Below are 23301 nucleotides of genomic sequence, written 5' to 3' on the forward strand. Positions count from 1 at the left end.
CACATGACAACAGCTCAGCTCGGCACGTCCTTCATCTCAACCTCAGCCTTTCAGCACCATCACTGCAGAGTCTGCAGACTGAACTCTCCGACCCCGAGTGTCTCATGATTTCCAGTTTCACTGTCAAACGTCTGGAGACATCTGCGAAGATAATTTTGTTGCGTTTATTCGTGTCTCTTTGTCACGCGGTTTCTCCTTCCCTGAAAACTGGGACGGCAAATGTTTAGGAGGATTAGTCAGCTTTTTGCAGATTGTTGCCGGGGGTTTTTTTGTGTTTTTTTTTTTTAACCTGCATCAATATTGCATCTTTATCTCATGTTTTAATGGCATATGTAAATAAGGCTCCTCTGTAGCTAAGCCAGGTTACCACAGCCTTTGACATGAGTTCTACAACTTAGAGATATCATGTATACCCTACATATGGACTAACGCTAAAATAAAGTACAAATACAACAAAAATTATTCACAAATTAGCCAATATTTCTTATTTTCTCCTCATAGTGCATTATGCAGATGCTCAGTCTGCGCTGATGAAGGTTCACTAACCTTGGCATGTTGCATTTAGTTGGGTTGATGATTATCTCACAGCTTGAGCTCAAGCAGTCGTAGTGAAAAAGTAAAAAACTGAAACAAGATATAAAGTTTCTTATTCTGTGTTTGTTGGTTGCCATTGAATGATGCTATTTTTGGCTGATGGGAAGATTTTAATCTTCAGTCTCACAATTTTCAATGGAGGTCCTGAGGGATCTATGAGACTGTGTAGGGATCAGAATATGGACCCCAAATGGGACTTTACCCTTTACTTTACCCTACATCTGCAACTAAATCAGTTTCTCCTGACAAACATAAACTTGAGTTAAATGTATTTTTTTTATTTTTTGGAAAATTTTATATGCTCAGACAATTTAACATCAAAAGTGAATTCATTGTGTCAAAGGTTGCACTGTCTGCCTGTCATCGTGTTCTTGTTACTGTACAGACCACATGTGTCAAACTCAAGACCCGTGGGCCAAATCCGGCTCGCCGTGGGTTTTTATGTGGCCCTCCAGATTCTAGACCAAACACTAAGTGTGCTTAAATATTATGTTATCAGTCAAATTAATGCAATTTTTGTCTGTTTACTGCCAAATTATGTCAAACAGTCTCTCCAGTTTCTTTAGAGTTATCGTGGAAATTCACACAAAATTCACCCAGCACTTGTCTGAGCTAATAACTGGGAGTTTATTGCAGATTTTTCAGCTGCCTCAACCCTAATTGATGTCAGATTATAGTCCATGATCTATGCAGCGAGTAATAAAAAGTCAAATTTACCATCATAAATAAGTGCAAATATTTCCAAATTACTACCACAAACATTTTAATTACAAAAGAAAAATCATAATATTCTGGACGGACTGAGAAGATGTTCAATAATATTATTTAATTGTATGAATTCTTTGATATTTTAACAGTTTGTGATCAGGTTTTATCAATACGTTCTGGCACAACCGGCCCTTTAAGAGCGTTCGTGATCTTGGTTTGGCCCAAAACGAAAATAAGTTTGCCACTCCTGGTACAGTGTTCCCTTTTCACTCTCTCTGTCTTTGCCATTCTTTAGCTATCATCGCCCGCTGTAATATCATGCAGAAGGATAAATTCATCACACACCATTTAAAGTGACACGTATGCCTCGAAGACCATATCAGGAAGAGAGCGTTTCTGCATTTGTTTCCTCAAAAATTAAGTAAACTAAACTTCACAGATTTTTTTTTTTTTTTCTAATTAATCTCCAGACATCCACCTATAAAATGGAGCTGAAGCATGTGTTTATGTTGCTTATGTGTAAAGGTGTTTATTTGGTTCACCGAGTGTTGTGCCAAGCATTATTATACATGTCCTAAATGTGGTGTTTTTAGTTTCCTATGCATTTTCAGTGTTCATACAGTCTCTCTGTATTAGAGCTTCGATTTTACACTCTGTGCTCTTTGAGCCTGAAGGAATCTTTTCACAGCTGCTAGTTTTCAGAGCAACAGCATTAAAATGCAAATGCAAAATATTCAATCAGCTGCAGAGTTCATTACTAAACTGACGACGAGGCCAGGATGAATTATCCCTTGTATGACCATTTAACAGCTTTTGACTTATTACCATAAAGCTCCTGCGAAAGAAGGTTTTATCATACACAACATTATTAATCTGTCAAACATTCCTCTGGTTTGAATGTGAATACCATTAGACTGAAACTGCTCTCTAAGCGTACGTTAAAATAAAAACATTTAAAAATATTTGCATAAAGAGCTACACAAGACAAGCAGAAAAAATTGCACTTTTTAATGTGTTACAAAGAAACACCTGGCAGGTTTTACATTTTCTCGGAGTGCGCGAAACCTCTCAGCAAATTACTGGAAAGGTTACTTTTTATGAAACCACAGCCATCAGGACCCCAACCTCATTACCACCATCACCTTTTGCAGCCGCTGCAGTGGAAGCATTTCCAAAATGTCAGCCGATTTGATGAGGTGCTTTACCATGTTCTTGTGAAAAAAGTGACAACAGAAAGCGCCTCTTCATGAACAATTTGTGAGTCTTGCTCCCTCAAAAATGTGTCAGGGATGTATTGGTTTAGCCAATTATTTGGCTGGAATTACATATTTTACACTCTGGTGACTAGAACACTGCAAGACTTACAATCAAAAGAGTGCAGATAACCTCGCCATGGTTGGACAATCAATTTTTAGGCTCCCTGCACATAAATGCATGTCTAAACTTGGTCACCCTTCAATTCTAGTCAGTAAAGAAGACGTGTTAAACAGAAAAAAAAAAATGTTAAAAGGAAAGGATCACCTAATGGGGGTAGAAATCGGCAGTATGACTTTCACGTCTCCTAGATTTCTTCTGCACCCGCAGAGCTGCGAGAAAGATAATTGGTTCCAGCAGACAATGAGACGAGCGGAACCCGAGTGTCTTGTTCCAACAATGATTTATCTTCAGCTTCTTAAGCTGTTTATCTCTTTTTCTTTTCGCTTAACTTTCAGAGAGAATTTTCAAAAAGAGATCAAACCGAGACAAAACTTCTCGCCTCCAACGACGCAGATAAAGTTTTTGGGTTACCCAACACGTATCTTCAGCATTGTTCAACTTTATGAGAATCACATTTTTAGAGCAGGTTCTTTGATTTTTCTTTCAATGTGAATAAATATTTAATGCTGACCTCAGAGCAATGCAACATGATTTAAGGGTGGATTTCAGGGGAATTTACTGTTGCGTTCATCTTCTCTCTGTGACATCAGAGGTAGCTGGTTTTTGGCATGTGATCTGAATAGTATTACTGGAAAGAATCTCAACGATTTCAGTGATTCTTTGTGTGTTGCATTGTTTGGTATAACTTACAGCGATAGCAAAAGTCTGTAGCCTACTTCTACAGAGCTTTAAGGTTCAGAATGGTTTTTTACCGCTTAGTTTTATACCTAATGCCATGACATCACATTGATGTAATCCATGCACTCTTGCACTATGTACTAAGGCCAGATTAATGTGACTCATTTTATTTTATTTGCTTTTGTTTTTAGAAAAATACAAGTTCTCTAATAGTTCAACCCATTCTAGACATGGGACTGTTCTAAAAAGAAAAACAGGGAAGGTCTTTTAAGACTTTGAGCCTTTAATAATGTTCTCAAATAGAATTCAATTAAATATTTTTTCATGCAAGAATAAAAGACATAGCAATATTTATTTATTTCAGCTGTTCAGAAATTTACTAAGCTTAACACCGTGATTTGTTGATAGGCTAAAAGTAGTCAATCTTTGAAAGAATGGCACCATCTTGTGGTAAACGTCTGCTATTACACGACAAAGTCTTCATTGGGTTGTAAACCAACCTTTCTAAATTAATTCGAAGTCTCCCATTGGTTAATCGGAGTTGTAACACCCCCTACCTATCTCTGATTGGTTCCTTGAAACTAACATTGGAAGCACGTTTATGTGAGCATATTTTCGTTAGCTCGATAATAGTAACTGAAATTCGACAATCAACAGGTTAGTAACTTTGGTCTAATGTTGTTATTACAATTAACACTTCGTAAACTATTGGAAATGTTTGCATTTAAGGCGTATATAGGTATTAATATATAATATTGTAAACGGGTTTAGCGACTTTTAGTTAGCATTTAGTTAGCAATGTTTCGGTTTTTGCACTTATATTCTTTTTAGAATACTTTTCTACCGAATGAGCAAAAAGAAGCCGTTCCCTGGTGCTGCAGTTCCCTAGTCGTAATCAAATCTCTGCTGTTCTGCTCCTCACCGCAAACTCGTTTTAAATGTGGCGGTTTGCATCATTAGAGAAGTGACGACGTGGGAGGCGCAACATTAATCCTCAATATGATGTTAAGCACGACTTCATAAACAACAAAGGTGAATAATGTTTATTTTTAAGCTTGCTTTAGATGAGAATTCGAATATTTTTTTGTGTGTTAGCTCTAGCTAGTTCGCTATGAGAGCCTCATACCAATATTTTTATACAGTATGTTGCCATGGTAACAACCACGAAGCCATAACGATAACTGCGGTGAGTGCTGTCATTAGCTAACGTGTTTTCATTTTAAACGCTTCGGAATGCAAACACTAACGGCATATTAACGTTTGCGGTTTTTTTATTATTATTAAACCCATTTGTTGTCGTTACGGACTGTTAGAGGACACCGTGTCGGGAGATGAATTGCAGTTAGCACTTCTGAAACCTGTCGTTAGCATGGCTGGTATGTTTGTTTTTTTTCCGTCACTCAACACCGTCCTCCAGTAATGAGATACTACACCTAACGGGCATCGTGGCCTCTTTACATGGGAGTCGATTACCGGGCTGTAAAGACACAGAAGCTACTTCGCCCTAAATTCGAGCGTGGGGACCAGCATTAGCTTTATCACCAAGCCAGACCAAAAGAAAAAATAAAAAAAAAACCCGGCTCGCGACACTTCTAATCGGCTTTTCTGCGTCTTATTTTTAGGGATGGGAAAGACGCCTGTGGTGACTCCTCAGCAGCTAACGAGAGGACGGTAGTGACGGTTAAGGAGCGAGGTTGAACAGCCGTATGCAATGAAGAAGTTATTGAGCTTTACTAAGAAAAAGAAGAGCTGTGGCACCTCAGACAATGTCAGCGCTCTTTCTGATGGCTACGACTTGAAAGACAAGGATTTGGGGAAGATTCACAGGGCTGTCTTCCAGGGTGATTTGGCCAAGCTGAAGCCGCTGGCTAAGAAGTGCGATATCAATCAACTTGACAAGGAGAACAGGTAATCCTCACAAGTATCCTGTAAAGTATAACCGTGCATGAGCTGTCTGGTAGATTAAAGTAAAGCTAAATGCTTTGTGCCTTTTGCCAGTCTGTACTGTCCTCATCCAACCTGTCCAGTGTGCTTTTTATGTAACGCTTGCAGCATTAAGTAAATTATATATGTACCGCAAGATTTTTATGTGGGAAAACAACTGTTAGAATGACCTGCTAATGTAATACAGAGCAAATGAGATCATTTTTTGATTTAGATCTTTAAAAAAAATGAATCAGGTACATAGGATCCCTGACCTCTACTTAATTCCCACTTTCCATTTAATTTCTAAGCTATATGAGCAGCAGAACATTTAAAAACAGTAAGATTATCTTCATTCTTGCATCAATGCATAGTTTTAATTGAACTAAACGGAGCAGTTTGATAAAAAAAAAAAAAATGAAATTTTGATGAATAAGGAAATAAAATTATCCGATTCAGATCCCTGGTTGATTAATTAATTTGTCTCTATTTGTGACTTTATAAAGATTCTAAAAAGGGTTTGTACAAATATTTGATGTTTTGATATTTGCATGATCCTGAACTCTTCTTCCCTTTAACAGAACTCCGCTTCATATTGCGTGTGCTACCGGTCATGATGAAGTGGTTCAGTTCCTCATTGATAGCAATGCCAAACTTAACCTGCGTGACAATCAAAACAGATCCGCCCTAATGAAGGTAATCCTGCATGATGACACTCCGAGAGACCGTGAATCCTTTTTTTGGTGTTGAATAATTGGATTTATTTATTGCACCCCTACTGAATATGCGTAAAAAGCCTTAAAGTAAAATGATCTTTTGCATAATCTGATACTCTTTTTTTTTCATTGTTTTTAGAGCAGTTTTTGTGTCTCGGGTGCTTTAACTGCAGTAACATGCACTCACATTAAAGGTTGGGTTTCTCAGTACGAGATTACGCTACTGCACTACAAAATCAGTTCATTATTAAGGCTTTTTATACCTTGCCAGTTGAAGCATTATGACATTTTGCCACCTCCTGTGTCATTACTAGCTATGGTTTCAGTCCTCAATTCTTAATGTATGTTTGATTTATTTTTTTTGTTGTTGTTGTTGTTTGGTTAACAGGCAGTAGAAGGCCAGCATGAACGCTGTGTGGCCATATTGCTGGAAAATCACGCCGATCCAAATCTTGCGGACGTCAACGGCAATACGGCCCTCCATCTAGCAGCGAACATCCCCTCCATTCCCACAGCGACACGTCTGTTGCAGCACGGGGCGGAAATTAACGCGCAAAACAAGGTGATTGTCGTATGAGTTTATGGTTTCTGTCAAAAACGAGTATTTTTTTGTCAGAAAAGCGTTTCAGTCACAGTCTCTTGAGATTTTGAGTTCCCATTCACGGCAAAGTGTTACTTGCATTTCGTCAATGCCGTTTGATCTGTGATCCAGGAGGGGTTCGCCCCATTGACCGTCGCGATCCGTGAAGACCGTATTGAAATGGCCGAGTTTCTCCTGAAAGAGACAGCTGATGTGAATTGTCTTGACCACGAACAAAGGCCAGTACTGAACGGGAAACCATTCGCCAATCATGATTATCAATGGTAGTACGGGTCGAACTGTTGGAAGCCCTTCGGCTGACTCTGATTTCACTTTCAGGTCCGCCTTGATGCTAGCTGCCAGCAGCGGTCAACACAGTATGGTAAAGCTTCTCCTGCAGTTCGATCCAGACATCACCCTTCAGGACAAAAAGGGGTGGACAGCTGATGACTACGCACAAAAAAATGGGCATCATAGGTAAGGTCAACTCAAAAATGATTACACATTCATGACAGCACCAAAATGCTGTTTCTGTAGTTTAGGGCTGCAACAAACTATTATTTTTAGTTATCTGTTAATCTGTTGATTATTCTACTGATTAATTGGTTGAGATAAATTAATGTAAATTAGCACTTTGTGCAGATTTTTCATTTAATCACTGAATCCTTTACAATGTACAGTATTGGAAATACATCAAAAGAGGAAAATAAACAAATATTCACTTCCTTTTCTATCATAAAATAAAATAAGAATTTGATTGCCTAATACTCAATAACAAAGCATTACTCTAGTGAATTTGAACTTAATTAAGCTAAAACTAAAACTGTGAGGAGTTTTGGGTTAAACATATTTACAGACAAAGGTGTCTTTATCTTATATGCAAAATGAATACATATTTGAATAAAAAGGGTAGTTTTACCTTTATTGCTACTTTAAATATGTTTGTTTTTTTTTCATCAAATGGCTTTTACTTTGAGTCTGTGTACTCCACTTAACGAGTGATTGATTAATAAATTAGTTGACGATTCAATAATTGATTCATCAGGATGAATCCGATTAAGTGTTTCAGTCCTATGGTATTTACACAAAAAACTCCATTAAAGATGGGTTTTTGTCACATTTATTAACATCATGAAACTAAAACAAACTTTGCAAATAAACTTTGATCAACAAAAGTTACTGACACAGTTTCACAGGCCACACTCAGGCCTGAGCACTGACCTTTCTGACAACATGAAATTAGCTAAAAGAGCTAAAAAAAAAAAAAAAAAGCAAACAAACACATCAAGCAACATCTGATGCGATTGCAGCATTTGAGCCAAGGACTTAAAAGACTAAGCCATCTTCTATAGAAGACTGGTTCTGCTTTGGGGACTGATCTGGAATATCTGGAGGTGATTGCACAAAAAATAAAATCAATCTTTAGTCAGAGGATCCTTTAAAACCGCTGAAATACAGATTGCAACCTTTCTGCGCACATCCATCAGCATCTACAACAACTCTGTAAAGAAAACCGGATAATATGAAATATAAAAAGGGATGAATTGAAGTAATTTTTTTACATTGAACTGAATCATAAAAAACGTATAAGGAAAGAAAGTCAGTCAGCAAAGAACACACTGGGAACTTTTACTAAGTGACTTTGGGCCAAATGTCCACAACAATGTAAAAGACTTACTGCAAATATCATTTTTATGCCAAGAGTGGCCCAAGCTGTTTTTAGGTTTAGTGTGCAGCAACTTTTCCACTTTGTTCCAGGTTCTTTTCTCTTCATAAAAGAAATTACATTTTAAAATGGACTTGTTATTTTCCCAAGTGCAACAAAAAAATAAAAAGTAAAAGCAGGAGAAACCTGTGGGTACAGATACACTTTCACAGCAGAGTGTGGTTTTATAGTCTCTTTGAGCAACACCAAAACTAATAGTAATCTATTTTTTCATGCTTGGTATGAGCACTGTGGCATTTTAAGTTTCTCCCTCCCGCCCCCCTCTTTTTCAGTTGTTGCCTCCTAATCACAGAGTATAGTACCAAGAGGACACGTATCACATCAGCATCACGTCCAGGTCCATACAAGAAGAAAAAACCACCAAGCATTCCCTTCCATGATCCTGAACCACGCTTTTCCTTGGGAGGACCAGCCACTGATAAAGGTGGTACACATTTATTTTAATTGGATAGTGAATAAGTAAGTTTGACAGACTCCCTGTGTGGCTGACTGATCATTTTATTTATTCCTCATGCATAACCTCTTGACTGGATCTAGAGCTTGGGACAAATGAAGCAGGGGGAGGTACTATGCTTAGATGAACTTTGTTTGCAGATTTAGTTTGCTTTCCATTGTAACGAATGATTAAGATCGGGCTCCTTCACACATGGTACTAAATACAGAGAAAAAACATGTTGGCTCACTTTCAGTCTCTAGATGTGAGTCAATAATTAATGTGTAAAGGAGGCTGATTGTATTTGGGGAAAAAAACAAAGTAAATTCCTTTCATTTCACTACTTTTATTATGTAATTTTGTGTGTTGGTCTGTGTGTTATTTTAACTTTAAAATCACAGTTAAAGTTGACAAAATGTGAAAACCTTTCAAGGAATACAAACTTCTATAGTGCGCCTTAAATGCGTTGGATCTCTTTCACATGTCGGAGGAATGTCTTTGTAAAGTTTCTTTACATAATAAGTTGATAAAAACGTATTTCTCCCTTGTTGCAGATTTAGAAGACAATTCATTGTCAGAGTCAGTCAGTCGGTAAGCAGAGTTCTCTTGTTGCGTTCAACAATTCCATTTTGCGACTTGATTTTCCTGATTGTAATCGTTCTTCGTTCCTTAGAGCTTCTAAAAGTGCTAATGATGAATGGCCCTCAACAGAAGATGATGATGACTCCTCTGCGGGAAAGGTTGGCGAGGCTTATATTTGACGCACAGCTGCCTTATTTATTCATTATTTTTAATCCAACTTCCTTTTAATGTTTTCGAACTTTAGAAACCACTTAAAGTGAACCTAAGCCGAATTTTGGCATCTAAAATGGGAGAAGGTACCAAAAATCTTTTAGTCATTTGTTACTAATTATAGTAGTTTGTGACTGTATTCTGTTATCCCCGCTTACCCCGTAGCTCCTGTTCCACCCGACATTTCCCTGAGTGACGCAGAATCAGAGCCACTACGTAAAACTAGTGTCCCAGTAGATTCCTCTACAGTTCCATTCCTTTACAAATCACCTCTTCGTATCTCCAGAAAGGTAAAACTGTAGTAGTAAAGCTTTACTGTGTGCTTTTTGGTAACAGCTTTCTATTTTTTTTTCTTCCCCCAAATGCCTAAAAACAAGGAGACAATTCAGCTGAAAGAGGGAAAAGAAAACACTCAGAGCAAAATTTAAGTGCTAATAATTCACAGGAGGAAGGTTCTGATGGAGAGGACTCTGGAGAAGACGTAGAGGAAGAAGATGAGGAAGAGGAGGAAGAAGAAGACAAAGATGATGAGGAGGAAGAAGGTGAAGAGGATGATAGTGAACAAAGCGATGAAGAAGAAGATGGATCTGAGGAGGAAAATCACGATCAGAACTGCCCCACAACTGATATCAGAGCTGATACTCAAAACTCTCCCCACAGTAAATCCTCTCTGGATGCTGGGATTCCTGCTACAGTCAAACATGAGATCAGCAAAGCAGAGACGGAAAGCGCAGACGTCAACAGTCCTGATGATGCAAAAACCTCGACAATGCCAGCAACATTAGACATAGCAGGTGATTGCATTGTGTCTGCCATTAGGGTGGAATCGAAGCTGTCCGATGAAGAAGAGAGTGTTGCTAGGGAATATAAGAGGTCATCAGACCAAACATTTAATTCAAATCAAATATCAACAGAAGTCCCAATCCCACCCGAAGTGGCTCAGTCACCCGGTAAAGTTAAAGAAGTGGAGTCAGACAGAGAGACGGAAAATGATGATAAGGATTCCTTGAGCGACGAGACAAGTGGTGTCGACAAAGTTTGGAATGACAGTGACATCGAGGAAGAAAATGAAGCAGAGAGAATTGGTGGAAGCACTTTGATCACTTGTCCAGGGAAGCTTTTAGCCGACGTCGGAAAGAATGTCAAGTCTGACGCGGAAGACGATACTTCGTCAAGCAGGGAACCCGTTGAGGAAGGTAGACGTAAGTCCTCATGGGGCTCTTCAGTAGAAGGAAGTGATGACGACGTACCCAAAGAGAGCGAGGCAAACATTGAGGTTCTTCAACAAGAAAATGATGTCCAACCTCCAGATATGCAGCTGGAAGAGAAGGAGGAGCACCCTGATACTTCATGGGATTCTTCAACACAATGTGTTTTACCAGAGCGAGTTATTGATGGCCCGGGTTTACCAAGTTCTCCTCAGGCCAAAAACAAACCAATTGTAGCAACTGCAGTTGAATCAGATTGGGATTCCTCTGAAGTCGATAACCAAAATGACACTGGTGCTCAATCTGAAGTTGCATCACTATATTTAAACGAAGCAGACAATGAGATGAAAGAAACGCACAAACGCTCCTTGCAGGAAGAAGAAAAAGACAGTATTGAGATAGAATCCAATGACCCCTCCCCTGTGGTGTCGGGAGCACTTGAGTGTGAAGACGCAAAAGGCCCAATACTCTGTGATGATGGCCAGCCAACAGGATCTGCTTCACTAAAGGAAGAAAAGTCAGATTCCAAAAATGAGGAAGAGAACAGTAGCAGTTGGGATGATGATTATAAAGAGGAAAGTGATGAGTCAGACAAGGAAGAAGAAGAAGAAGAAGCTAAAACAGACAACATTCAAACTGAAGACGATGCCGAAGAGATTCCATATTCCTACATCGACGGAAATTATGGAGCTGAAGATGAAGCCAAAACTCAGGGAGAAACGCTGGTCGTCGATAAAAATCAGAGTAAAGATGTTGAGTCGAGTGAGGATTCTGACAGCAGGCATCAAAAACTCCAGTATGACTTTGGCAGTGCTACAGTCCAACTGGTTGATGTTGGAGATGATTCTGCTGGCTTATGTGAAAAGTCAGTTGATGAAGGTGAAGCTAGACTAACATTGTATGCTCCGCTTGAAACTGAATCTGCAAGTGTTGACAGAAGAGAGTCTTATGACGAAGATCAGAGAGGGGAAGTGGTCTTTTCCAATTCACCCATCAAGGATGATAATACCAGTGGGCAACACCAACTTTCAGAGGTCTCTGGTGAAGCCTTACCCCAGACTGACATTGATGATGTGGACCTAAGCTCACCCGATCAATCTGAGAACACGAGCCTGAGATGGCACGAGCTAAAAAGCACTGACGAGCCTGGTATTCAGGTAAAACAAGAATGTTTGGTTATTCGGTGTCAAATAGGATGGTTTGTATTCACATGACTTCTGCCAAGACCTTCAACACTTGGCTAAGTTTGCAAAGCCTAATTCTTGGTTTGTATCTATTTGTTTAATAGTTGTGGACTCAAATGTCAACGAAATGGGATTTTAAATACATTTTCTTTTTTTCCTTAGAAACAAAATTTTACTGAAGATGAAAAAGCCAATGACAGAAAAGGACGGGATGAACAAGAATCATCGAATACTGAAAATAAATCTCAAGACAGTGGGGACGTCCATGATGGAGTTCTGACTGTTCCCAAAGTAGAAGTTGGTAAAGATAAAAAAAGAGGTATGAATACTAACGTGGAGCTACTTGGAGAGTTCTTAACAGTCGATGTAACCAAAACGTTCAACTCGGATGTCAAACTTGATTGACTTTCAAGTCCAAGTAAATTAGTTCTTTAGAATTTATCTGGAAAAATTCATTTAGAGGAAGCTAAGTTCGCTGAATGTTTGCTGAAGTCTGCCTACCACTGCTTATCATGAATATATTTGTTTTTGCTTAAGAAGAGCCATGACTTCTTTTTGTACCATAGATTCTCGGTGGTCATGTTTTGCAAACTGAGAGGATTGTTACAATTTTTACAGCATTTTATTCAATCCGTCGGAGCATCAGTACATATCATATTGTGTGCTCTGCTGCTTTTAAAAATCACTGTTTTTGATGTATTTATTTAAAAAAGCCCTATACTAATTAATCAAAATTTCTCTGTAGACTTCCGGTTAGAACTGGGTCTGAAGAAAGGGGAAGGAGACGAGAGTTCATGGGACTCTGAGGTATGAACAAATATGTTGCTGTACTGCTCCTGATCAGATGTCTGTTCTTGTTTTTGTCGATCTTAAGTATTCAAATTTATTTGTAAATTTCAGTCAAACTCTGAACTTTCCAACGTACCGCATAAGGAAGGGGCCAATCTGCACAGCCCAAATAAAAAGGGAGCAGCTCCTGTGGAAGATTCACTCAAAGAAAGTAAATGTATACTTTTATTATTTTTCACTTTATTGATGGTTTCAGTGTTTTTTGTTTTTTTTGTTTTGCTTCCAGATGCAACCAAGTCATTCCAGGCAACATTCCATGCAGCAGCAATTGTGTGACTTTACCTATTTATTGTTACAGACACTTGCACTTTAATGAACGGCATTTATCCTTCTGTTTGTCTAGTGTCCGAATCTTTAAAAGTTCTAAATGCAAAGTGTGTCCCTTTGAACAAAACCGTCCCAACAGTTTGTTACTTTTCTTTTTGTAGACGCGTTTTACATTCCTTCTTTTTTAAGAGGGGATGGAGGGAGTAGGATGGCAGAGATAGAGCCTCGCAAGAATGCAGGCATGCCTCGAGGCAGCCAGGCAGAGGGTACGCCTGTCTTCACTCCCTGCTGATCAGAAAACTCACCATCACGTCATTGTCGCATAAGGGGATGCATGCAGCGTTCACTGTGCCTGCTTGATCCTGTCAACCGGCTCTAAAGTGCAAGGCACTCTAAGTACTTTCAGAGCTTAGAGTGCCTTGCAGAAGAAACCCAAAGTACAGAAAGTTCAGAACTTGGGGAAGTTTTGAACTTTTTTGCCTTTTGTTACATTACAAGAAAAGCCTTCGTTGGATTTTATTGGGATTTTACATGGCAGACCAGCACAAAACGTGTTGTTTTTCATTTTTTACAGCACAATTTTAAACCTACAAACACACAGCTTGAGTCTGGGGAGGAGGGTCGCCTTCCAGTAGAGCATCAAGCCAGAGTTACAGTAGAAGGGTTTATTTTAAAGCGTGTTCATGTTTTACAAAGGCCTGGTCAAAATCTAGACCGAAAACCAACTGAGAATCTGATCCAGTACTCGAAAATGGACGTTCAGAGACACTGTAAGCCACCATGACTGAGTGGGATATTTAGCAAAGGATTAAGGGTAAAATTTACAATCTTAGGAGACTCACCCTAAAAGACTTGCAACTGTAATCGAAAGTGCCTAAAAATAGGTTGGAAGTATCAGGGATATGAAAATGATCACACTAACAAAGCTGTTAAGGTCACTGCTGGGACCCCAGCAGTCGCTGACACTACCCTCCATTTGTTTTAATCCAGAAACGTCACCGAACAATCCTGACATATGAGTTTAGTTTTGGCCACACATTTCCAAGTGTGAATGAGGGTAAAATAACCCAGAGAGACGAACCCACGCCACTTTAGTTGAAAGATAAAACCTGTTCTCACCGCCTCTGTTTAATGTTGTTTTATTTAAGCCAGACATAGATAGTTACTTTCATTCTTGTCTTCAACCACTTGTCTGCCTGGACGGCCCCATTAGTGACCTCTACTAATCTGATTGTTCGTGCTAAAACTTATTAGCCTCATACTTTCAAGCCATGTTTAGAACTGAAGAAGAAGCTGACTGGATGAGAAATGAAACATTTTTATGAAAAATTAGAAGATGTCCGACTGCCTTTACTTAAGCAGCTACCGAATTCGCAATAAAATACACTGAAGTTTGTGGCTATCAAGGTAAAAACAACAAACAAATAAACAAAAAAACGAAATATAAAGTAACTGAAGACAGTTGTAGGTGGCTTGTTTTAAAGGAATGTTGTGATTCAAACTCTACTAATCCCGACCATCGCTGAAGTTGTGTTCCATTCAAATAAATCGGTTTGCATGGCGATGCAGAAACATGCTAACCTCCAGCTCATTTGCATGGGAATGCTTCTAACCGTATCCTAACTGTCTGCATCATCTGGATTTTCTGGATGCTTCCTGGAGAACTCTTTAGTAGTCAATTAAAATCACATCCTGTCTTTTTCAGCTGGAAGTGACAGTAAGGACAATCAAAGGAAGCTTCCAAAGGAAGACAATGCTGTACAGAAAAAGGTACATTTAACAGACTGAGACGCAGAACCTAACTGATACATGCTGCAATTACAGAGCTGTGTCTTTTATTTTAAATAGAAAGAAAGTTCTATAATGCTCAGTGTTTTGAGCTGCCACAAAGGAAATGTCAACATAATGGAAGAGCTTGGTGTTGGCGATGTAGACGATCTTGAAGGTAAGGGGGTTTTTTTGTCCATTGAAAGACTTTTAGTCTATTTTTTGACTGATTTCCATCAAACAAGCTACAACATGTAATGGTTTTAGCCACTGACTTTTGCATTGATTTTTGTTTCTGTCCTGACCCGTTTTGAAGCAAAAGACGCAGGTCAGTAACAGTAAAGGGAGTTTGAACGACTTCAGACGTATTCACTAAAAACTGTATTTGCGTGTTTTGCTTTAGGCTGTAGCTTAAGAGTAGAAGAGAAGGGGGATGTAATGTTTAACTTGACATAAACTGTACTCTCAGTGGCTCCACAAACTAATCCTTTTTCTTTTCCTTGACTTAAAGTATCTTATGTTCGTGGTGCAGATGGATCAGACTGGGATTCTGTCAGCACTATCAGTAAAAGAACCACGCCTGGGTTGAAGATCCCCTCCTCTGGCCTCGAGGAGTTTCAGACATACGGTAATTCTTCTGGTGGGGGACAGAAAGAAGATTGTGGTCTTCCCAGAACCTCAACACCTAAGAGGAGCGGCAGCTTCGGGAAGAGTCTACCCAGCACTCCCTCCAGCTCTGCTCTGCTGCTCCAACCTCGTACAACCAAGATAAGCTTTCAGACGCCAGGCGACGAAGGTAAGTTGGTGACTTTTTTTCTGCCGTGTGTATCCCCATTAATGCATATGCAACATGCAAGAGTTTTTATCTGTTTCTTTGTCCCGCAACCAGATTCAGATAGTGAGATCGAAAAGACTAGAGGCTCTCGAGAAAATTCTCCAACTGGGCATCGGCGACGGTTGACGCTTGTACCTGGTACAATTTAGTAGTCCTTTTTAAGATTACCTTTATGCCTGCACATGCCCAGTGTTCTGGGTACTGACTTCATCTTCTCTCCAGGTACTGCTGACGAGTCACAGACTACCGAAAACACTCACGGTTCGGATTTTGAAGAGCACGAGGGGAAGGTGAGAAATGTTGGTACAGAGTTGTCTCTGCCTCCTAACTTCAATTCTCCTTTTTAGCAACATCTTCTCCAGCGTAAGCGTCTTTCTCTTTCTAAAAATGTGTGAGCAAGTCATATTAGCGTGAAATACTATCACATTCTTTGGATGCAAGACCTTCATGACTTCTAATTTGGAATATCTTGGAACATTTTTAACAAAAGCAGAATATCCTTTTTACAAGGTATAACCAGCTACCTAACTGTACTAAAGTGTTGCTGGCAAGAAGCCACAAATGTACAATATACTTGTAAAAGCATTTTGAACTTTCACACTCTGTCAAAAACCTGTGATGTGATAGACCAAGAGAGTGCATTGCCTAAATTATTCATTGTGTGGAAAATGATTGCAGGCTTTTGAGTTATGTCTCTACCAGTTTTGCAATTTTAGAGATGGAAAGTTTTACCCAGTTTTCATTTCAAAATAGACAGTCTGAACTAGGGGTGCACTGATAAACCGGCCCCAATTTTCTTCATTTTGGGTGATTGGTCAATGCTAAGAAACTTGTTCACATCTACACATGGACGGAAACTATAATCACCGTTATATTTAGTGACTTTTCAGACTAAAAACATCCGTATCGGCCAAAATCGGAATCGCCACGTCAAACTTTTTAAAGATTGGTGAACGGCCAAAAAAATGCAATCGGTTCACCCCTAGTTTGAACATCTCAAGTGGATTCAATGTCTTCCTTATGTTCTGGATATTATATCAAAACCTTTTTTTTTTTTTGCATTTCTGTCCTTTTTTTGTTGTTTGTTTGTTTGTTTGTTTGTTTCCTTGTCAAATCACATCATCAAAGGAGAAAGATGATGCAGTGGATGGATGTGAGTTCAATTTGAACGACTTAGGCCATGCAGGCTCTGACACGGAAGAAAAGGTAGGTGGAGATGCTCCGTGGGAGAAGCGTTATGAGAAACTCTGGGTAGAGGTGGAGAAAAAGGAGGTAAAATCCACCTTTAAGAGCGTCACTGGGGAATTAAAGGAGAGGTTTGGCGAACTTTTTAAATCAAGGCATACTGCGAAAACCCCCACGGAAGACGCTTCTTCTGCGTCCAGCTCTGCGGGTGAAGATTCAAGTGACGAGGAGGAAGAGGACATTGTTCGCCCCACAGCCAGAGCAAAAAGTACTGGTCTTCTGACCATCCCTGAGCAGAGAGAGTCAGGACAGGAGGAGTCTTTGGCAGAGTCACCTGGCAGCTCGTTGTGTGAGGAAACGCTACCGGACTGTGATCAAGATGTTAACGATAGCTTTATCCATCACAAGTCAGCTCTACTCACAGCTGATGTCGAGGCCAATGCTTCATCGCAGCTCACCGCCGCACAGGAAGAAAGCGAAGACGATACCGATCGATACAGCAAACCTGCCTCAAAGGATAATGGCGTAGCTCTGCTTGCTACTGACTCTGCTGGCTTGCTACATGAAGCTGGCTGGTCCAGCGCAGGCTCAGAAGAGGTTCTGACGTCTGAGCCGGCCTTGCAACACAGACGTCCAGATGTCTCTAATGGAGAAGGGCCTGAAGAAGAGGACATGATGAGGTTTAACCCTGAGGTAGGAGTACTGGGAGTTGTATTCAAAGCAAAGGCCCAGCCCAAGAAAGAGATGTAGGATTGCTGCTTCTGACGCAGTTGCTTCTGGACTTCGTCTTTCTCTCTCTTCCTCAGTTTATTCAATACTTGAGTATGTTTCTCTTTCTTCTTTCAGTTGAGGCTCATAGCACTATGACCTTATTGCTGCAGTTACATGTTTATTCCTTATCACGGGTTTCATTTCATGCAGATCTGCTTGGTTCACTTATGCCCACTTTAACTCCTTTCCATTCTAACCAATCAGCTGTGGACCCTCGAGTGTTTTCTGACCAGCTGTGTGTAGACAAAGTTATTTGTAAAAGTCAAAAACTGCAATTCTTATTATTAGATTTATGCAGGGTGTCCACACATCCTTAAAAAAATCTTAAATTTCTAAATCCATGTGTCTAAAATTAAGGCCTGAAAATATCATCAATTAATTTATAAAAGTTAAGTTGACCTTAATTAAGTCAATCACATCTTTTTCAAAATGCAAAATCAGTTATGTACAAATAATGTACAGTAAAATATCTGCATCTGGTACAGATTTTCAGACAAAATATGCTAGTGACTGGCCAGCTAATCTAAACCTACCAGTGGTCCACAATTGTGTGCTTTTTCCTTGTAGTCTTGTGTCACACGTGTGCTTTGCATGTATGAAGATTGCATGAACAATAGTTCTCTTTAATGCATGGAGTGAGTTTTACTTTCAGTTTTGGTTTCCTTTATTGTGCATGCTGTGTGTCAGTTTTTACGGTTAATTTTATGAAGAGTTTTTATTGTCCAAGACTTTTTGGTGTATCGATCTCTTAAAGGACAGAATAAGAAAAGGACAGACGATAATCTACTATTTGTATTGTCATTTTATTGTTTTTAAAGAAAACGACAACCAGCAGTAACACTTAAATGTGCGCTGGCTTCAGTAAATTATTAGAAAATTGGGTTGACATTGAGCAATAGCGCAGTGGATATTGAAGATCAAATTCTTAATTTTAATTATTCAAGAGTATTCAAACTTCTTGGGTTAGTTTATATATTCTTAAGTAGTAAGGACTTATTCACATCCCTAGAGCTTTTTTGCATTTTATTCCAAACCAACCACAAACTTCAGTGTATTTTATATGACGGATAAAATGTGGGGCAATAATTTACTAATAATCCTTAAAATGAAAAACCAAGAACTCGCATCAGTGAATTTTTGGGTCTTAAAATGAATGAAAAAGTTTCCATCTGCATCAACGGCCTCAAATTTGCATCATTCTTCACTTGCGAGCTTCTTACAAAATCCTTGTGTAAATTCTTTTTTCCTTCCACTTCTATATTATTCACTGGTTTATTTTGGTCTATCACTTAAAATCACAGCAAAATGCATCAAAGTTTCTAGTTGTGATGTGAAAATGCTGAAGGGGGCATAATTACTTTTCCTAGGTAATGCAGTTCCAATGGACTCTTAAGTAGAAACAGCCTTAAGGTATTAGGTCTCCAGTGGGTGGGGCGACGCTGAATTATGTATGATAAGGAGCACAAACACTGATCCAAATTGCATGTTAAGGTGCGAGCCTCGGCCTCTCTCAGCTGGACCGTTCTCTCCTGCCAAGTACATAAATCTTGTATGTTTTTTTGTTGTTGTTTTTCAGCTGGCCAGCAAAACAACAGGTGCTATGGCGGCGCATCGAAAGTTGTGCGTTTCCCGCGATGCCAGTGAAGCAAGCGGCTCGGAGAAGCCTGGGACCAGTGTATGTTTAAGTTTGGTTCAAGCTGGAAGATCTAATCAGGAATATCAGCTTGATACCGGCCAAAGGTATGCATGTTGGTTCCCAGCGAAAATACTAATGGAAGTAGCCATTAGGAGTTGGTCTTATATTGAGACTTTATGTACAATCTGTCTGGTTGCTTTTTGTTCGTTTTGTTTAAATCTGTATGACTTAACATTAGTTTTTAGACTGTTTTTCAGTGAAATGTGGCAGCTCCTGCCACATTTCTTTGCACCCGTGGTAAACATGTGTAAGACAAAGCCTAAAAATGAATTTGTCATTTGACTCCCAACACTCGCACTGAGCAACTAATTGGGTTCGCTCATTTTCCATAACAACCGTTGAGTCAAGATAAAGTTCGTAAAGAACTATTTTGTGTCCTACTATCACAAAAATAAACATGTTGAATTCAAAAAAGCAATCTACTGGAGCTTTGGTTAGATGACAGGATGAAGCTTCATTTCCTTCTGTATTTTCAGGCTTTCTACACAAGGTTTGCCAAGAGTGCAAATAATTCTTCCTTTAAGGGTTTTTGTTTTTGTTTTGGTGTGTTGGTTTCAGTGTGTTCTTTCTTTTTCATTTCAACCAAAGGCCTCAGTCAGTCACAGTTCAATGACTATCAGGTTTAATGCTCTCCATAACACCAACAGAGCTCCAGTTGTGCAGAGCTGCAGTGGTATAAAACAAGGTGGAGAAGGGAAATTACAGCTGGAGCTGATGGTCCATTGGGCCCGGCAAAGTGGAGGCCCTCAGGCCAGCATACAAGGTAGTCGACCAGCCACACCTGAGGTTGAGGAAAGCCCTATAACTGACCTATCGGAAGATGAAGACAGGTATAAATGGAGGACGCCACTTTCCTACATATGTCTGTGCCACTAATCTGTTTGGTGTTATTAGTCTGAACGCTAGTTACTGGAAACAAATCTCCCTCTCCAAAACTTGTTGTTGATAGGTGAACAGACAGCATAAAAGTGTTAACTAGGGCTGCAACAGACAATTATTTTAGGAACTGAATTTCAATTGGGTGATTCTAGAAAGATGCCACTTGAGGAATTCTGGGTTGAACATATTTACAGACAAAGGTTTTTGCTTTTATCTTAAATGCAAAGTGTATTAATTTTTTGTACCGTTTTTGCTTAATTACTCCTATGAATAATGAATAATTATTCATATTGTAAAACCCCCCAATATGTTGGGGGTTTTTCCAGCATATCCCCCTTTTTTTGAGTTTGTGTACTCCAGTTAACGATTAATCGATTATTATATCTGTTGACAATTATTTCAGTTAATTGATTAATTCAGATCAATTGGTTCTTCCAGCCCTACAATTTTGTATTCTACAGCATATTGCTTTTTCTTTATTCAACTTAACAATTATTTGATTGATCAATTAGTTGCCGATTATTTCAGTAGTCGATTCATCACGAGTCGATTAATTGTTTCAGCCCTACTGTTAGCATAGCATGCGGTAAAAGTTTTTGCTGCCTAAAACTTTTCTTCTGCTTCTGCTTTGCTTGTTTGTTTGTTTGTTTTCATGTCGCCACCCAACTTTAAAAGTCAAAGATAAGCTGAGTAGATACAAAATTCTCTTTTCATTTAGTTAGTCACTATTAATAGGTAATTGAGCCCCCTCCAGGCAGCAACAACTGCCTTGAGAACAGTTCAGTAACTTGCAATGATGGAACCATGACATCTGGCAGATAATTGTGAAGTACAGCGGCGTTGTCGTTGATTTAAAGGTACCTAAAGTTCTCTGAATAGGTAAAAGACACAAAGCTTCCAAAATGCTTTCAGAAGTTGTTGCTACTAAGGATGACACAATCAGTTTCAGAGGCAAGCGTCACCATAGGAACCAGAAGGTTTCGGATAGCGCTTTTCCCTTAATGATTAAAGTGATGATTCAAAAACTGCATTTTGCATTTACTCAGGTTATCTTTCTTTAAGTTGTGAGGGTCTGAAACATTGACGTGTGATAAAAACATACAGGGGGCTTCTTTCAACATCGCACCTCTTTAATTACACTGCAGAAAATATTCACAACACACAACAAAAATACTTCCAACACTTCCAAGACATATCTCATTCTGTGCTTTTTATTACTTTCAAAAGACATTAAAATGTCAAATTTGCTTTTATCATACAAGTCAGAAATGCCTTGCGTTAGAGCAAAAGCTTGCATTTGCTTTCTCAACTATATGCTGCATTATACCATTACACCTTCAGTATTTTCACTATGTTCGTGCAAATCTTTAGAACTACTTTTTTCTCTCCTTGTTTTTGTGTTTGTGCGGCTCAGGTCTACAGATCGGCGGAAAAGCAAGGTACAAACAACCGGATCGACTACATAAATGAGTGTTGGATTTTTAAACAGATACAGGAATAATTTTATCATAATTTTTTTTCCTTTCCAGGTGCAGAGTCTTGAAGACTTGAGCGTGCCTGACGATCTAGAAGACCTCACCCAGTCGTCCGACACAGACGACGTGGACTCACACGCCTCAGGCTACCGTAATGCAGCCTCCTTCATGCAGAAGCTGGAGTCATTCGCTCTGGGTAATAAGCTGGCGCAATACATGAGGAGTTATTTACTTTTCTTACTTTTTGTTGCAAAATAAAAATACATGACCTAGTTTTGTAGACAGACACAGACAGATGGATTTGTGGTGAAGCTGTTTCTAAAAATAAGTGTGTTCTTTTATCAGAGCAGAATTGACCTGAACAATGTAGATATTAAATTTGAACACTTTTATTATCTGTTAATGACATACTGTTGTTAACCAGTTCACATGTGACACAAATTCTAACAGCCATTTTAAAGGATGTATCTGAAGCCTTTTTTTTTTATTACACTGGAGATTTTTAAAATGAACTCTTTCTTTTAGCCGTTCACTGTAGGTGGTGGTGACTAAACGTGATCATTTGGATCAGTTTGGTGGCCTGTAAACGAAAAATGGAAGTGGTTCATCTCTTGGTCCAAAACACAAATCAACGAACAAAGGGTCCAAAAGACACTGAGTTGACCTACTTCCATGACCATCTCACTGTATTTCATCCCCCAGAGCCCACGACTATGGCAAAGATACAGAACATTTTCCACGAGTACGAGCGCTCCATTCAAAAACTGCGAAGTCGCCATGGGTACATGTCAGAGAAGGTGAACCAGCTGGAAGCGGAAAGAGTGTCGCTGAAGGGCTTACTGGAGGAAGTCAGAGACGCCAGGGCTCTTCTGGAGCGCAACCAGCTGGAAGTACAGACTGAACTCACGAACATCAAGTGAGAATTTTTTGTTGTTGTTGTTTTTTGGGCTAACTTTGAAATTGTTCCCTCTGAACTTTTTTTTATATACATATATATATATGTATATATATATTATTTACTTTATCTCTTTGTGTTGCACTTGGTGTGAAGATTTCAACTGAAACAAGAGCAGGAGAATCGGCAGAATGCCTCCATGATGTACGACACCACCAAAGACAAGTTGAAGCGGGTGGAGGAGCAGCATCAGTTTGAGGTCCAGGACAAGCAGAAGGTGGAGCTGTCGCTGAGGAACATGGAGCTGGAGATGAGAACGCTCGCCAGCAGCATGAAACAGGCACGTAGTTTTTATCTGCCCAACACGCCGACTGTTTATTACGGGGTTGTGGTTTTTTCTGCTAGAAATGGAGATGTGTGTTATCGATTAATAAGTTAATCTAAAGTCGATCGATTGTATCGATCGACTGTCGATTAATTGGTAAGCAGCCATTTTCTTTATTCTTGTATCAAAAGGGACGACCATCTTATGTTCTTTATGCTGAATATAAAAACAATACATCTTTATGTTTTTCTAACTTTTTGTGTCAGCAGTGTTAAATACTGACTGAACAATCTGTGGAAATTGCAGATGTGTTTATCTGAATGATTGTCAGCACAATCAATACAATAATTGATGACTAAAATAATTGTTAGTTGCAACCCTCTTGCATCCCTTGTTAAAAACACATTGTTAATTACTGACTGAAAAATCAGTGGAAAT

At 39.2% G+C, this 23301-nt stretch overlaps 1 protein-coding gene across 8 annotated transcripts in view; it reads left to right on the plus strand.

The window, feature by feature from the left end:
- Nucleotides 1–3938: 3938 nt before the first annotated feature.
- si:ch211-272n13.3 (ankyrin repeat domain-containing protein 26) overlaps nucleotides 3939–23301 on the plus strand; it is a 32604-nt gene continuing 13241 nt past the window's right edge. For 2 of the 8 annotated variants that reach the window (XM_044125380.1, XM_044125388.1), the window contains exons 1-27: nucleotides 3958–4014; nucleotides 4318–4389; nucleotides 4980–5265; nucleotides 5862–5976; nucleotides 6385–6558; nucleotides 6709–6815; nucleotides 6916–7053; nucleotides 8575–8726; nucleotides 8840–8866; nucleotides 9290–9326; nucleotides 9409–9475; nucleotides 9562–9613; nucleotides 9693–9817; nucleotides 12082–12238; nucleotides 12665–12726; nucleotides 12820–12919; nucleotides 14741–14805; nucleotides 14884–14980; nucleotides 15314–15598; nucleotides 15692–15775; nucleotides 15860–15927; nucleotides 19170–19333; nucleotides 19937–20119; nucleotides 21583–21607; nucleotides 21698–21839; nucleotides 22346–22559; nucleotides 22695–22878. In XM_044125380.1, coding sequence (XP_043981315.1) covers nucleotides 5069–5265; nucleotides 5862–5976; nucleotides 6385–6558; nucleotides 6709–6815; nucleotides 6916–7053; nucleotides 8575–8726; nucleotides 8840–8866; nucleotides 9290–9326; nucleotides 9409–9475; nucleotides 9562–9613; nucleotides 9693–9817; nucleotides 12082–12238; nucleotides 12665–12726; nucleotides 12820–12919; nucleotides 14741–14805; nucleotides 14884–14980; nucleotides 15314–15598; nucleotides 15692–15775; nucleotides 15860–15927; nucleotides 19170–19333; nucleotides 19937–20119; nucleotides 21583–21607; nucleotides 21698–21839; nucleotides 22346–22559; nucleotides 22695–22878 — 3021 coding nt within the window. In that variant the 5' untranslated portion in view covers nucleotides 3958–4014; nucleotides 4318–4389; nucleotides 4980–5068. Of the gene's footprint in view, nucleotides 4015–4089; nucleotides 4390–4627; nucleotides 4734–4979; nucleotides 5266–5861; nucleotides 5977–6384; nucleotides 6559–6708; nucleotides 6816–6915; nucleotides 7054–8574; nucleotides 8727–8839; nucleotides 8867–9289; nucleotides 9327–9408; nucleotides 9476–9561; nucleotides 9614–9692; nucleotides 9818–12081; nucleotides 12239–12664; nucleotides 12727–12819; nucleotides 12920–14740; nucleotides 14806–14883; nucleotides 14981–15313; nucleotides 15599–15691; nucleotides 15776–15859; nucleotides 15928–19169; nucleotides 19334–19936; nucleotides 20120–21582; nucleotides 21608–21697; nucleotides 21840–22345; nucleotides 22560–22694; nucleotides 22879–23301 lie in introns of those variants that run through there. The other 6 variants (XM_044125384.1, XM_044125381.1, XM_044125385.1 and 3 more) reach the window with 6 other exon arrangements.

Source organism: Gambusia affinis, linkage group LG08 (assembly GCF_019740435.1).
Source record: "Gambusia affinis linkage group LG08, SWU_Gaff_1.0, whole genome shotgun sequence".
NCBI classification, from domain to species: Eukaryota; Metazoa; Chordata; class Actinopteri; order Cyprinodontiformes; family Poeciliidae; genus Gambusia; species Gambusia affinis.